The sequence below is a fragment of the Nymphaea colorata genome, unplaced genomic scaffold, assembly GCF_008831285.2.
Source record: "Nymphaea colorata isolate Beijing-Zhang1983 unplaced genomic scaffold, ASM883128v2 scaffold0404, whole genome shotgun sequence".
NCBI classification, from domain to species: domain Eukaryota; kingdom Viridiplantae; phylum Streptophyta; class Magnoliopsida; order Nymphaeales; family Nymphaeaceae; genus Nymphaea; species Nymphaea colorata.
In genome coordinates, this window is record NW_022204910.1 from 1 (window position 1) to 16,254 (window position 16,254).

Here is a 16,254-nt window from a genome sequence, read left to right on the forward strand (position 1 = left end):
CCCAACCCCAACCCCAACCCCCCCCCCAACCCCAACCCCAACCCCTTAAATTTGCAGTAAAGATATGAATGAATATATAAATGCTGATGTTGTTTATCCTCTATAGAGCCGATCATAGTTCCTACGGATTCATCTTTTAAAGCCGATTTTTACTGTTTTTTGACAGCAGTGATAAACTGAGCTTTGTAGTGACTTCATTTATCCTTGGAAGCTAGTAGAAGACTGAAGGCCCTGCTAAGAGCCTGTCTGAGGCTGCTCTTATAGCTTCTTTCCTTTTTTATTGTGGTTTACAGGTGGGAAAATTTCCTCTTGTGGCACTTTAGGAATCGAAAGCGGCAAAGTTCTTCTCGAATCTTGCTGTTCAGATTTGAGTTTAGCCAATTATTCCTGAAGATGGCTCTGTTTGTTGCAATCCTATAGTTCATTTCCTCTATGAGTGCACTTATTTTTTGATTTTACAGCTACTATTGCCTTAACTCCAGCGTTTTCTCCCGCTAAAGCTCTTTTATCTTAAACTACATTTTCTCTATCAGCTGTCGGCTTCTCTATAACTTACGGTCCTTTCGCTTTATTTACTTTTCTTTGGAGCGAAGCTTTTTTTCTAATTTTAATGCATCCCTTTCCCTATCTCTTCGTCTTTACCTTGTCGCTTCTCTCTCATCTTCTCTCTATAAAATCACCGAAGTGACTGGCTTAAATTGCGGGTAAATCTGTTCCTAGTTGTGCTTGATGACTTCTTGGCTTTGCGATTTGGCGGAGACAAGTGGCTATGGTATGGGCGAAGGATTTTTTGCTTTTTTGCTCAGCCAGCGTTGGCGCTTCAGCTACTCGCCTCCTTGCGAAATCTTTAGAGAATCTGATCGTCTTGGTCATGTGAATTTAAACGCTCTGCCACATGTTTGGCAAGGAGCGATCGTTAAAGCCCGAACTGGTATTGCTATGGACGATTTGTTGGGACTTGCGCATTGTTAGTATTGAGTACTTTTCGGCGTGAAAAGTCAGGACTGTCTATGAACATCAATTATATTGCGATTGCATAAGCTAATGAGGAAAAGATGGAACTACCCAATCCTTCAAAATAAAAAACGTTTCATAATCTATCGTGCTTTTGGGATATTTGGTTGATATTGAAGATGATTCGTGCGGTAAACTGAATAAATATAAAATCATTCATCAAGATGTTGAAAAAGGTTTGATTAGAAGTTGAACTAAGAGCTTGCTGCAACGTAATAGTCCGCCTTTTGGTTCATCTGCTCCTAAATTTTGCAAAAGGATGTATAGTCCTTAAGTTCTTATTTGGAAGCTGGGTTTTCGGTGAGCCTTGAGTCAGAAGCCAAACAGCTCACGATCGTTTTTTCTATAAGCTACTAAAGACGACTCAAAAGTCGAAGCCCTTGAGGAGTCACCTCCCTCTTGAGTAAAGCGATCGTCTATTTGATGTCTGTGTCGAGAGGGGCGTTGGTTGTACTGCTTTGTTGTTCCTACATGCGAGAAATTGGCGAGGGGATTTGCTTCTCCACGCGTTTTGTTCTTGTCAAATGCCTTTGTCTGCGCCTCCTAATGTCTGAAAAGACAGTTGCGTTGTCTTTCCGAAAGCCGTCGTGACGAAAAGTAACAGAATTTCTTTTTTTTGACATCTTTTTAAAGCTATACATGTTGAGCTGCATAGGAAATGGTCTACCTGCCTCAAGAAGGATTGGAAATTGCTGGAAGTGAAAAATTTGGGGTGTACATCAGATGAAAATTTTTATACGTCCAAGATATCGATTTCCTGCCCATCTGGGGACCAATTCATTATATGAGGGAATTACTATGTTAAATAGGGAATACTTGGATTATTGCGAGTAGTTTGACGACGAATTTGTTTGTAGACATGCCTGAAAGCTTTAGAAATTGTTTTGAATAGTTTGTTAATTATAATACACATCAAACTACGATTGTAGATTAATCTGATTAGCCAAGATTCTCCTAAATACTTCCATTATTGATGAACCGCCCACCGCCTCTCTATCCATTCCTCGCATCAATCTCCTCATCCTATTTTAGTTATACTTTCAGCTAAATACTATGCCTTCACTTTCTTTCTTCTCTTTAATTGCGAACCTCGTGCTTGAAATCGCCAATAGAGTTGCTCGGCACACCGTTTTTTCTTAATTTATCGATTCATATGGTAATTTTTTTTTGATTTGAGATGAGTCCATATCAGAAACGGCCAAATAAATGGTTTCCTTGTCAAAAAAAGATAACCCGTATCGAATCAAACCAATGGATAGCGGAAATAAAGTTACTATCCATTTTCGCATTAATAATCACAGGAGGCTTCGTAATCAAAAAAGAATTAGCAAATTATATAACTATGACAAATTCTATATTAAACTCTATAATCATCTATAAAGACTGAACTATATTCTGGTAGAGATTCTGCCGCAGAAGCCACCCTAAATGATCCAAAGCCTGCTCATTTTTATTGTCGAAAACTTTAGAAAAAAATGATTAGAAGTTGCTCATAGTTTATAAATATTTGAGATAATTTATCGATGCTCTTTGGGATTCTGATAATTGAATATAACTAATGATGAGTAGCCAAAGGTGAGAGTGGTTGGAGTTGTGTTCCAAAATAATCAAGGAGAACGATATTATTCTAAATACTACGCCCAGGCAAGCGGAAGCTTCGATCTTACCTCCAAAGAAGGACAGAAGAAACTCGAAAGAGGACTCCTCGACAAAGTCGCAAGGATGAACGTGGTCTCCAAACTCAAACCAGAAGAAAGTAAAAACCATCTAAAACAGATTAAATCTTCTCGTTCGCTGATCTAACCGTCCTCATTAAAGTAGTCAACGAGCTGATGATCTTCTTGCTCTGCGATGAAGAAGAAAACTACTTCGTCATGGAGACGCTCATCAACTCACTCGGAAAAGTCCTCCAGCAAGCCACCAAGGAAGCATGGACTGGAAAAGCCGTCTACGATAACCTCGATATCCTTATCCTGGCCACCGACGAACTGATTGATGAAGGCCTCATCGTTACTCTGGACTCATCAGTGGTCCTCGACCGTATGAACATGCGTGATTCTTCTGGAGAGAGTCCGAAAAAGGCATAGATAAAGCCGCCACAGCCTGCTCAAAGCAGCAGCGGAGGAATGGGAGGAGCGTTTTCTTCGATCTTCGGCTTCGCCAAGAGCTCATTGCAAAAGACATTGAACCTTGGATGATGATGCATGCTAATACAACACGTATCATCCCTTTAACCATCATTTTTGAATAAAAACATCTTGGCTTGCTTTGCATTAAAGCTCTCTTAAGACTGCTGCTGATACGCGCATATAGATGTTTTAAGAAATTTCAGTATCACTGCATCACTGCTCTTATTTATTGTCTTCTGCTTCTACCTTGACTGTCTGTTTGCCTATGAGTTGGGCTTGAGCTTCTGAAGCACTCTCTCTTGGGCAGGCCTCAGCTTATCATTTTGTTCAATATTTAGGCAACGTTCAAGCAGAGCGGGTTTAATTTGAGGCAAGCGTCTAATAAGGAAGGGGAAGAAGCCAGCTTGGAGCTTGCATTTGCGTTTGGTCAAAAATTGGTGCAGCATCTCTTGAGCCAACTCGTTGGCGGATTCGGTATTCTCACTGTGCAAAAGCCTCAAAACTCTTACGAATCCTTCTGTCAGCTTCTGGTTGCCTTTGCAATGCCTGAAGAGTAAAAGCTTCTTGTAGTAGCTGGCAATCTGCTATAGTCTCTTGCCACTGATGGCGCTATGGTTGAGTAGGCGGTTGAGAAGCTCTTGCACTTTTTCTGGTTCCTTCAAGAAGAGATCTTCTGTGAGGTTTTCGAAGAGGGGGGTAAGGTCTTTGGCCTTTTCAACAAAGAGAAGCAGCAGTCCAAAAACTCTACTTTTGAAGGCGAGGACATGCGCTTTGTTGGATTGGGTGTCGCCCTTCTAGTGCTGGATCTTACCCTCGTCATCTTACAGAAAAGCAAGGTCTTCGCCGATATCTTAACCGTCCTCTAACTCCATCTTTATTATAATTTATAATGACCACCAAGCTTATCAATAGGCATAAAAAAGCAGTATAAAATGAAGTAATCATAGAATCATACTTGTTACAGCTTTCACCACATCCTCGAACAGTGAGAAAACGAATCCTGTTGCGTTCTCGTATGACTTGTCAACAAGATATTCGATTTGTTCTGAATTTTGAGAAGAAGTGAATCCTCCCATACCCTTGATGATTGCTTCACCAGCACACGTATCCCATTTCGATGTCTTCGCATCGATGAAGATGATGCTTCCCACCTATCTGTTGATCAGCTTGAGACATTTGTATCCTGCTCCACCCGCACGCACCACACTCAATCCAAGCTTTTTGACTACTCCTTCTTGCCTTATGCTCATCTTGCGATAGCCGGCAGTTGCCTGCTTGCGTAGAGGTTCTTCGAGCGTTTACTCACTTATTCCCGATCTGACGTTCCAGCTGCTGTCGACCAGATTATACTCAAAAGCAGAGCCGAGGTTGAGTTCGGAAGAGCCATAGTAAACAGAAGGTGAGTAGACAGAAGTCTTTTTATTTGGCTTGTAAGGGTGGCCAATAAGTCCGCAAATGGGCCTTCCTTTATATGAAATTCCCACCAATATAGTAACTTCATGTCTTCGATCATTAATAAAACCTTGAGTGCAATCAAGTGGATCAATCCACACACACAGTTCCTTTACTTCATATTTCTGTTGAAACTCTACGCACTTGGGTAGCTGGATTTTTTGATTGCTTTCCTTGACTTCTGACAGTTTGGAAAGCACGCTTTTTTGAAATTAGGGGCATAAGCTATAGGAGAGATCCTCCTAAGCCACTACACTAATGTAGTTGTTTCCATATTTGTTGGTGATTTCAGCAACAATATATTGTTGAATCAGATAGTCAGCCTTGGTTAGGGATACAATACCTCAGTGACTGGGTTATCCTTGCCCTTCCAGCTCACCCCTGTCGAAGAATCGAATTGGCGTATAATTTCGCATGAATCGCACACAAGATTCATCAGAAACCCAGACAAGTCCTTCAAATCAATCGTTGGCCCTTTTTCCAACATCAAGTAAGCAAAGAATTATTAAATAATATAAAATCTGCCTTCTAAAAGAAAAAAATCCACATTCCGATAAAAACTGGCGAAGAAACACCAAGCTCCCTTCAATCCATACAGCCCTTAGGATAATCTTACCACTCGAAGAAAATGTAGAAGAATTATTTTTGAAAAGTTACGACTCTATATTAATTATGTTCTTTAGAAGATAGCATAGATTCAAAGGATTAAAATAGTATTTATGGCATTAATATGCAAATAAGGTGATGATTTATGGATGCTGATCACTCTTCAATAGTCCATTGAAGGACTGTCTGGTCCTCTCCACCTGTGGAGAAGATAGTTCATCATTTAAGTTGAACAATACAGAAGTAACGTGGCTGGAATGGCCTCGCCCCTTCACGCTGTCACTGTTCTTCACCAAGCACGGATATTCGAGGACTCTCAGCTGCCCAGAGTCGTTGCCTGTCACTATCAAATTCATGCCGTTTCCGTAAGTCTTCTTGGATCGGTCGATGGATTAATGTCAGTTCCATCTGTAAACTGCTCCCAAATTCCCTGAACTGGCCATCCCAGAGTGACGTTCCAAGTTGCCCACTCGTAGTCACGCGTCAGGTAGCGCCAGAAGTGCATTGCTTGCCCGTATTGCAGTCCCAAAATAGAAGCTCATAATCTCCCGATGTCGATGCAGTAATTTCCATCTTTGGTGAAGTCGAAATGCTTGATATAGCTGCTGTGTTTGGCCATTTTGAACCTTTGCTTCATCTGGCCTTCCTTCCAAGAAAATAGATAGATTGCTGTATCGTGTGCACCTATCGCCAAGGTGTGCCATCTGGGAAAACTTTATGTGGCTGATTCCTTTTGCGAAACTCGCTTGCAGTATGACGGCCTTAGATCTTGGTCCAGGATCCTCACTGTTCCATCTTTGCACCCAATCACGATGAAATTTTAAGGGGAAACAGCACAGCAGCGGCCCTTGACTGAATCAGGTAAAAACTTCTCCTTGGGATTTAAGACTAGTGGTTTGAGTTGTTAGTTGAATTTTAGATCGACCCAGGTCACCTGTTCTCTCTTCTAGATGTCCCAAACTCTCAAAGTTCCATCGTCAGAGCATGTTACATACTTGTCATCCTCGAGAAGTGATAATCCCCAGACTTAGTTAGTTACATAGTTCGGTGCAAAATGTCCATTCATATAGTTTCCTTTCAGCCTAAACTCGCTCTTCGCCCTACGTCCTTAATCAGGTCCTGCTTGCATTACAGCTCGTAAATCTCGCTTCCAAGCGTCCCAACAATCAGTCTTTTTCCCAGCGCGTCGATTGCACGGATACTGCTATTGACTGACTGCTCAAAAGCTTGGCGCAATTAATCGTGGTGAGAGCATCAAGTGTCTTTGAGTTCGATAATCTGATTGTCTTATCGTTAGAGCCAGTAATCAAAATTCCTTCATGCAAGCAGAGGGCGTTGACTGCAGCCGTATGCATTTTTTGTGATTTTGAGATTGAGTTTCCTGTCCAGATATGAACTGAACCATCGGAAGCTCCTGTGAAAACCGCTAGTCTTCGTTTTCAACTGAGCAAAGAATGTTGCACTTTTGGCCAAATGAGCCATTTTTGCCTTTTAAGCTCTTGCCTCCGAACTCCCACAGCTTGAAATGCTTTACGCCTACCGATACAAAGCTGCATCTGAAACCCACCTCATGCCTAAAATCACATCTCTGCCGCCTTTCTATGAGACCACCAACGCTCCAGAGCGAATATCGAACACATAGATGTAGTGGTCGTCATCGAGTCCGCTGGCTGCAAGGTATTTATCATTCACTGCCAGAGCTGAAACTCCTTTCTTAACTCCTCTGAAGGTTTTGATGGGCTTTCCACATTATGAGTCCCACTGGTGGATGGCTGGCTTCGCTCCCATTTCGCCAGTAAACATTGACTTCCTGTCGCTGCTCCAGACCATACTGATGATATCGTCAGTATGGCTATCGAAAAAGGTCTGCTATCTTGGAGTCGTATCAATCTTCATCACGATGCCTAAGGCTGCAGTATGGTAGCAGATTTAATTGTCCGATAAGTATTTTAGGTTGTTTCTGCAATCTTTAGTTCGGTAGCCATGAGCATATTCTAAGTTCAGTGAAACATCGGAGCTTTTCCCGAGCCCTTGTAATATTATTTGGTCGGCTCTTTTATCGCACCCAGCCAAGGCTTGCTTGCTCCAAACTGGTCTCCTTATGAAACTTCCATCTAAAAGTCCCACTTTCAGCTTTCGGCTGGTCTCTAGTCACTACTTCTTTTGCTCTTGGGAAGTCATCAATTTCTTCAGCATCCTCCAGAGCTTCTTCGTCAACTTCCTCTTCTTCAGCTTCTTCTGCTTCAGCCTATTCAGCTTCCTCTTCCTCAGCTTTTGGCTAGTTGCCAGTAACCTCCCAAAGGATAATCGTGCGGTCATTGCCGCCGACTGACAGCAGATGCTGCTAATCAGCGCTAAACCTCACTCTGGTCACATGTGAGCTGTGGCCTGCAAATTCTTTATTCTTTTGCTTTGGAATTGTGACAGGATAGGTAAAAAGTCTTATCTTTTGATCGTCTCCGCCAGTAGCAACGAGTGAGCGCGTCGGATTCACACAGACGCAATTAATGTTGGAATAGTCGACATCTTGATGAACTTACTGAACGCAGAACCCAAACTTACCCGACCACGTTGCCCATTTGATGTTTCTAGTCGCAGAAGCGCTCACTGGTCCAGTTAGACTTGAAAATTTAAGCTCGTAAGCCTGAGAAACAGTCACGAGAGTATCTGATTACTGGCTCCAATCGACGGATAGTAGGGCTGAAGTCATTCCTGCATTCACGATTATCGATTTTTGCACAAATTTTTTATTATCAATCTCGAATATCTCCAAATGAGAAGCGCCTCCGTGCGCTCCAAACGCAACATACTTGCCGTTGGGTGAAAATTTAATATCTTCAATCCAGAATGGCTCTTGGCGTGGCTTTGTCTTGCTAAACTTCGTCTTTGCTTCGTCTAAGGGATTGAGTTCAGAGTCAAACAGATATATTTTTCCTTTGTAGTCTCCTACTACGATTATGTCGCTTCCACTCTGTTCCCAATCCAATCCACGGACCTTTTCCTTCATCTTAAAGATGTGAGCCTGCTGTAGAGTTTTGATGTCGAAGATTCGAAGCGTGCAATCATCACCACCTGTGACGAATTTTTGCTTGTCTGGCGACCAGCTTTCCGCCCACAATTCTCCTTTATAGTGTGCAGTCATCAAAGCTTAAGGCTTTGCATTTTTCTCAGAAATGGGGAACTAGTAAATGGAAGAGGAGTTAGTGCATACCAGGATTTGATCTTTGCAAAAATCCATCGACAGGATGCCTGGATCTATGTTGTCGAAGCCTGCAGCCTCGCAAATGGTCTTGTCAGCAACAAGCTTTCCTCCAGAAATTTTCCACTGCTTTATCGTTCCTTTCGAGCATCCAGAGTAAAGATTTCCCTTCGGATCAACAGCGAGACAGTCAATGGTGCCCTCTGAAGCCTTTGTTGGAGCGCCTGCGCCGCCACCCCATAAGTAAATATTCCCAGATGCTCCACCACTCACATACTTCTCGTTCCAGCAAACCGCACTCAGCATGGGATCCCACTTTCCAGCTAATTTTTGCATCGTTCCTTTTCCTTGGTTCCATATCTTGACATGCTTATGTCCAACAGTGATGTATTCATTTTAGTTTTTCCATGCTGCTCCGTTCACCTTAGCGCCATCAACTGGAGAACTCCAAGCGATTCTGTTTACTTACCAATCGTAGACAGCCAAGCTGTTTTTGTCGTCTTGCCCAACAGTTAAGACTCTTTTTCCACTTGGAGAAAATTACACCAAGACAACTGCTCGCTTATGGAAGCGCTTGAGGACCACTTTTTGTTGCTTGGTCTGAGCATCCCAGATATGCACATCAACAATCTTATCAGTCGGCTTCGACTTGTTGAGCTCAGCCATTTGACCAGTTGCGCAATATTTGCGATCCTTTGTGATTGCGAATGAAATTAAATCATCAGATTGGCCTTGATAGAAACTTTGGGACAAAGATTTAAGATCCATTTACACACCGAGGGCGGCAGTAATGAAGAGACAAGAGCTTCCGCTTTCAGAGTATCGCACTTGATTGCGAACTCTGTCATTGATGTAAAGATTTCTCACACCCCAGACATGATGAACCTTAAGATCTTGCTCAGGAGGCTCATTTTTATGCGTTGGCTTGTAGTTCAAGGGAGTCGATGCCTTGACCTGACCAAGGAATGGCTTGACTGCTAAAGCCTGATCACCTTCATCAACGTCCATCTAAAACTCACCTTATTCTTTTTTCTATTATTTATCCTACTATGCTTCGAACTCATAGTCCTATTCTTCTTCCTTTGGCTCCTACTTCTCTTCTTTTTTCTCCTAAACATCATAGTTGTAATCTGCATATTCGTTAGCAGTCCACTGAATAACACTTTTCTCCAGCCCACCTATAGAGATCAAGGTTTTGTCATCGTAAAGCCACTTCACGCCAGTTACGTGTGATGAATGTCCTTTGTACTCATTATAGAGCTGCTTCTTATTGCAAGCAGGGTACCTGAACAGCTTTACCTTGGAGAAATCGTCAGCAGTTGCTAAGAATTTCTTGCTGTTTGATCGATCAACTGCATTGATATCGCTACCGTCGGAACAAGGTGGCCAAATACCCTGTGTAAACCATGTATATTTGGAACTCATTGTTGCCCAAGCCTCTTGTTTCAGTGAGCTCACTGCAGTGATCTGACTGCCATTGCTGCTCTTATAAAAAAGAGGCTCGATTGAAGTTGCTAGCAGCTGCTCACCTCCCAAAGAGAAATCAATCGAAGTAACTCGAGTGGATGCACCTTTGCATTCTCCAATCTTCTTGGCTTTCTCACTTCTGAGATCGTACAGGTAAACTTTCGAAATCGGAGGACTGTAGCCGACAGCTAAGACGTTGCCATCTGGAGAAAACCTAAGAGAGGAAATAACATCTCTGTCTGGGTTTTTATGGTCGGCAATTTTGCGAGTCATATTCATTGTTGAAGCATCAAAGAGAAGCACTATTCCGTTCTTCTGTCCGACTGCAAGTTGGTTTTGCCTACTAATGTCAAGGCAGCTGATACCATACTCAAGTTTCTTTTTAGTAATAATTTTTCGCTTGATTGCATCCCATTTGATGAGCAATTTGTCTTCACCGCCAGTGAAGAATTAATTGCGACTTGGAGAGCTACAGAGTCCCCATAGTTACTTATCAAAGTGGCCATCCATGAGGACTGTTGCGTTGGATAGCTTAGTAACTTAGATGACTTATCCTCCTCTAGTTCCAACCAAGATGTTGCCATTCTGTTCGCATACTGAGATGACTCTGATCATGTTAGATTTGATATTCCCAAGCAGCTTCTCCAAAGATATTTAACGCTATTTGCTCATGTTTTGGCTCCACAGGATGATGTTTCCCGCAGCATCAGCAGAGATAAGCCCTCCATCTGAACGCTCGCATAGGGCTCCAACGGATTTAGTATGCTCCTTGTACACCTTTGATGCGAAATTGCCTTTCCATTGAACCAGCAGGCCACTCGTCATCGATGTGATTACCGAATCACCAATGACTGCAGCTGCAATGCTGGGATTAAGGGGTGCTTTTCCAAAAACTCCCTTCTTATTTTAAAGCTTTCCTGATGCGAAGCGGCAGAAGACCACTTCCTTATCGCAAGCACAACTATCTATTCTTCATTTTGCAAGAACTTGATGGCAAAGATAACCGATTTAGGGCCTTGACCGAATGCCACCAGGAATTCTTTTGTATATCGTAAACAGCTATTTCATGTTTATCGTTCATGGAACTGGCAGCAACGTATTTTCCAGATTTTGATATGGCAATGTTGCTGATGTTGCGTTCAAGTTTTTTGGCGAAAACCGTCTTTGTCTCTAGAGTGTTTGCATCCCAAATTACAAGTGAAGGCCAGCGTCCCATTTATCCAGTAGCCACGATGCCCCTAGCAACGTTGACGTCAAGGCAGGTAATATCGTCGTTATGAGCTGTGTTCACACGCATAGTTTCTTTTGCTTGTTCAAAACAATGCCGCAACCAGCAGTATGGTAAACAGCTTCTCCTTGAGAGTTGTAACGCAGGTTATCACGAGTATCGTAACTACGATAGCCATACACATAGCTGATGTCTAGATCAATGTTGGGAGTTTTATCTTCAGGCCATTCATTCTTCGGGATAGGGCACATTTGCTCACATACCTTTGTCCAAGCATTCGTAGCTAAAAACTGATCACCCTCGTCTTCTTCCATCGTAAAGTCATCGGCTTTGATCTAATGATTTTCGACTTTCTCTTCACGTTCTTGTGGCTGTTCCTTCGCGAATCCCAAAGTCTCCATCCATATCCTGAGGTGATAGTCGTTTTGAGCCATTGATTCAAACTCATCGTAACTTATGCTTCCGTTTTTATTGTAGTCATATTTCTTGAACTTAGCTGAGCCAATATCCTGAGTATAGTCTTCCTTTATGATATCCAACGACTTCAGATAGCGGAAGACAGTACCAAAGAGCTGTCCGAAGCTCTCCTCAGTCATTTCCTTGCCGTCAGCGTATATCTCAAAGATGAATTATCTTGCTTCAGCATCATTCTGGTGCAGGGAGGCTGCAGCACAGACGAACTCGTAGAAGTCCACTGACTGCTCTCCTGAAAAGTCAATGTAGTTAAGGATCTTGGTGGCCTCTTCCGAGCTGGTCATGAGTTATGAAGAGATTTTATCGACGCTCAGCATCCTTCTCTCGTCGCATAGGAGGTCGAACTTGTCATTAGGTAGCTGATCTGGTCATCGCTGAATCCTGAAAAAGGCTCCAGCTAGCTTGGTCGCAGTACTTTGTTTCCCATAAATGAAACTAACAAATGATATTTAAATAGCCTGAATAAGAGCTCAATTGCTTATAAGATATATTTATTATGGACAAACAGTACAAAAACTTTTCAGAGTTTTACAGGTTTTACATATCCTAGCACGCCAACAAGGCTAGCAGACGGATGCATTTCGCAGGCACGCTCACCTCCACCTTGCTCCTCCTATATACTTTGCTGATTAAGTTCACCATTCCCGGACTGGTCTTAGTCCCCGTCATCGGATACGGCTGCTCCTGGATCGGCCATTTCTACTTTGAAAAGAACAAGCCAGCTGCCTACAAGCATCCTTTTTACAGTTTGCTTGGAGACCTCAGGATGTGTGGCTAGATTATCATCGGGAAGGTGGAAATCTGATAAAGCATAGAATTCGCCAAAGCTATAAAAATATTTAATAGAGCTTATTCATTTCGTGTATTGGTTTGTATCATAAGTTGGTTTGTAGATCACATGTGAAGTGTCTGGGGGACGATGGTAATCATCGAGAGTCCCCAAAGAAAGATTCCTAAAAGCAAGAGTTTGAACCCGATGAAGTTGTGCTTGCCCACGCAGCCTCCAATCATCTTTATGTGCGTCTCATGCTCGTCAATGCACACATCACATTCCTCGCAATGATGCCTTCCCAGCAGCTTGACCACGTCGATTCCGTTATTTGCTTGGCATATCTCGCAAATCTCTCCTTCATCTTCGACATTTTAGGTTGCAATGCCAGGATTGATGAGGCCTGTCGCCAGCCATACCACGTCCAAGAAAATGAGGACAACTGTTAGTATCAAAAAAAAGGTCTTCGTATCTTCGCTTTTGTTGAGTTTGCTGAGCAGCGCCACTGTGATGATGTTGATGATCACGAAGCTAATTGCGAAGACAAGATCTAATTAAAATGAAGAGTACAGTTAGGGCCCAGCGTGAGGAATGCTTCACCCTTATGGTAGGCGGTCATGAGCAGCTTGTAGTTTCCAAGGGGCTTTTGCCCATCCGTCTCATAGTATTTTAGCCGATAAGACTCGCGTAGCTTGGTACGCCTAGCTTCTTAAAAGCTCATTCTTTGCTGCATTTTTCGAAGTCAAACAAATATTATAATAGATAAATCCAGGTGGCCTCGTTACAATCACTAAGTGGTCAATGTGATCTTTAATTTGATTCTTCTGACCAAGGCAGACTGAGTATGGTTTTCTTAAAAGATATATTAAAAAGTACGGTGAGGCATATTTTATAACGCATGTTAATCATTTCTGAGCTACAATAATTACAATCACCTCGCGATTGATTATTATTCCTTTTTTATTTCTCATAAGCTATGAATTTGGCTGTCACTGGCAAAAAAATGAGCACTCCCAACCCAGCCAAGAAGCAACCAGAGCAAAACTCACCCATCCTGATACAAAGCAAACCCATTACTCAGAAGGCACCGATACAAACCAAGCCGAAATCTGTTGTCCATCATGTCCAAAAACCTCAGCCAAAAAAACAATAAAATCTCAAAGTGGAAACTAAGAAAGAATCTCTTGCCAAAAAAGAAGAAAAAACTGAAAAAAAGTAGGCTCCTCCACCAAAGGTATAAGAAAAAGTTGAGCAAATCGCTAAACCTTAGCCTTAGCCAGCGCCTTAAGTCAAGAAATAAGACGTAATTGGAAAAGTTACAGTTCGATACAACCATTACAAGGAAGATTTTCCAACCATTAATGGCGTCCTTTCCTTTGAACCTATCTAGCAAAAGTACGGTTTTGCAGATGTCTTCAAAGGCAAATTTTTACCCGTTCTCAAAGTATTCAGATAGAACGAATAGCTTCTGCCTTAAACAACCGGTTTAGCTGTTTAATACTCGTGGAAGGTAGCCTAAGGTCAGGTTTACAAGCTAGAAATCAGAGAAGATGAAGAGGAATAGCTAAAATACTAAAAAAAGACGTATAAGGCATCTGAGAACCAAAATAACTGCGGAATCAAGAAGAACACGAGAATTGAGGAATTAACTGAGCAAATGAAGAAAATGGATCCTTCAGAGCTTGGAAGCGCAAAGCATAGGGCCCTGCTTGAGCAAAGAGACCTCTAAGACGTCCTTTTCAGTTGATGTTTTATCCTCGAGATAACTTTAATAATTTAAGCTTCAAGAGAATATTAGTAATTTATAGCTATGAAGAAAGTAAATGAGCTGAACATATTGTGCACCGGCTAGCTCACCTCAAACAGATCCACTTTCCTCGAGTTCTACACCGACTCCTAGCCTTCTGATTAAAAGTACAAAGTGTTCGTGCATAAGTAAAGAATGGCATAAGAGCCATTGATGATGATCAATCAAAAAAGCGACTATAATGCCGAATCATTAATCGTTTTTCTTCACGAGATTGAAGAACTGGAGGGAATTGACGTCTACCTAAAGTATTCGTTTGATGCGATTCTCTTCTTCGTAAAAATAGACGCATTCCACAATACAAGTAAAAATATTCTTGATGCTGTGCAGCTTTACTCTCAGATTAATGGCGCTAATGTATATAAGATTCCATTCAGAATCGTTGTCTTATCAAACAGGCTGAAAATCATTACGACGATATTGGATATGGAGACAAGCAAAGACTCTGGCTTGAGGTTTAAAGCGTTCTTGACAAAGATCAGATCATTTATGTTTAATATGATGGGGCCTTCAAATCAAATTTGAGAACATTTTACTCGGAAATCAACAAAGAATAGGCCCTTGGAATCAAAGAAACAACATACTCCAATTGGTACTTTAGAGGATTCATTACTTTTTTCGCCATGGATCACTCAAACTTACCATTTTCAAACTTTTGGATAACTACAACAGATTATTACAAAAGACTTACCTTACGAATCTTGAAGGGAGAAAGAAACTGATGGAAGGGATTGCAAAAATAATGAAGATTAAGGTATTGAATGATATATATGAGTATTAATTCATTGCTTTTCTTCGTAATTGCTGTTACCAAGTGCTTCATTGATCTCCGCTGGCATATTGTTGCTGGAATATCCGAGCTCCTTGAACCTGATGTCGAAGCAGTAGAAGATGAAAACGAGCTTACAGCTTCGACCAAGACTGAAAAGATAAGGGAACTGATCATAATGGAGCCCATTACAGTGATAATCATGAGCATGGTCATCACCTCAGTTGAAAGCCCCTTGCCGTCCAGCCAAAAGTAACTTATCACCGATGTTACTCCAGTTATCAAAACGATTCCCCAGAAGACCAGCAATCCAGTTATAATGTCAGAAACAGACATCAATCCAAGGAAGCGTGAAAGGATTCCGATCGTTGATTTGGCAGAATTTATGTAGTTTTCGCCAGTGACTGACATCACAATCACGCTATTGTGGTTGAGAATCTTAAAGAGGTTTTCCAAGTTGCGGAGACACATCGACATTATGCACAGACAGACAGCAACTGCGATGTTTTTAGTCTCACGCCTCTTGGAATCCACCAAAAGCCTTGCTAGAGTAATGACTGCAACCAAGGCTGCACCAAAGACAATCGAACCGAATGCTGAGGTGAAGAGCCACTTGTATGCAGTAGTTAGGTAATGCCTTCCCTCCACACGGTAATACCAGAATGCGCATGAGACTGCCACTGTGAAGACCATCACATAGTAGAATAGGAAGCTGAAGAATAGCCAAATGAAGAACCAAAGGACAGTGACGATGCTCTCAGTTGTGTTGTCTTGGCCATTCTTCGTCTTATCGTCAGAAACAGCGAAGATGCAGTTTAGAGAGTAGATCCAGAAGAAGGAGAAAAGAATGTTGACGACCACCTTGATCAAGGGGGAAACGAAAACCCCCCACTTTTCACTCAAGAATTGCGAAGCCACCTTAATCAAGATGATACCCATATCGATCTTCTTCCTCAGGCACATCAGCACAAGGGCATAAACGATAAAGATAACGAGGAAAGGAATAGCCATGCCCAGACTACCGATAATGAAGCCAAAAATGGCTAATCCGAAGAGAATTGCCATCGAGAGGACCATGAGAGAGTAGATCATCACTTTCGGCATCAGCTTGATGAGGAAGACATAGACGAAGCTCAGGACCAACGAAATGGAGAGGCAGGCAACAATCTCTCCTGCATATTGAGAGACGTAGAGGTCGTTTTGGATTTGGATGTCCCCTTTTTGGCCGATGTAGTAGGCTCCTCCAGCGATGAAGACTCCCAAAATGATGAAAAAGAAGATTACGCATCCAACATCGTTGCAAGTGCGGTTTGAAACAGGCTCTGACCTCCATTCGGTGC

The 16,254-nt window shown here is 42.1% G+C and overlaps 1 protein-coding gene across 1 annotated transcript; it reads right to left on the bottom strand.

Moving 5' to 3' along the window:
* Positions 1 to 14,927: 14,927 nt before the first annotated feature.
* Positions 14,928 to 15,979, bottom strand: LOC116244943 (uncharacterized). Its single transcript, XM_031616730.1, has 2 exons — positions 15,134 to 15,979; positions 14,928 to 15,083 (listed from the first exon to the last, which is right to left on the bottom strand). Exons 1-2 carry the CDS (start codon positions 15,977 to 15,979, stop codon positions 14,928 to 14,930), a joined length of 1,002 nt encoding a protein of 333 aa, XP_031472590.1.
* Between the last annotated feature and the right edge of the window lie 275 nt (positions 15,980 to 16,254).

What these genes read in the sequence shown, in the direction of transcription:
- LOC116244943 (XM_031616730.1), bottom strand. Translation starts at nt 15,979, where the DNA reads ATGGCAATTCTCTTCGGATTAGCCATTTTTGGCTTCATTATCGGTAGT. An exon ending in GCAAGGGGCTTTCAACTGAG is followed by an intron (nt 15,084 to 15,133) that starts GTGATGACCATG and finishes CATTATGATCAG; the next exon opens with TTCCCTTATCTTTTCAGTCT.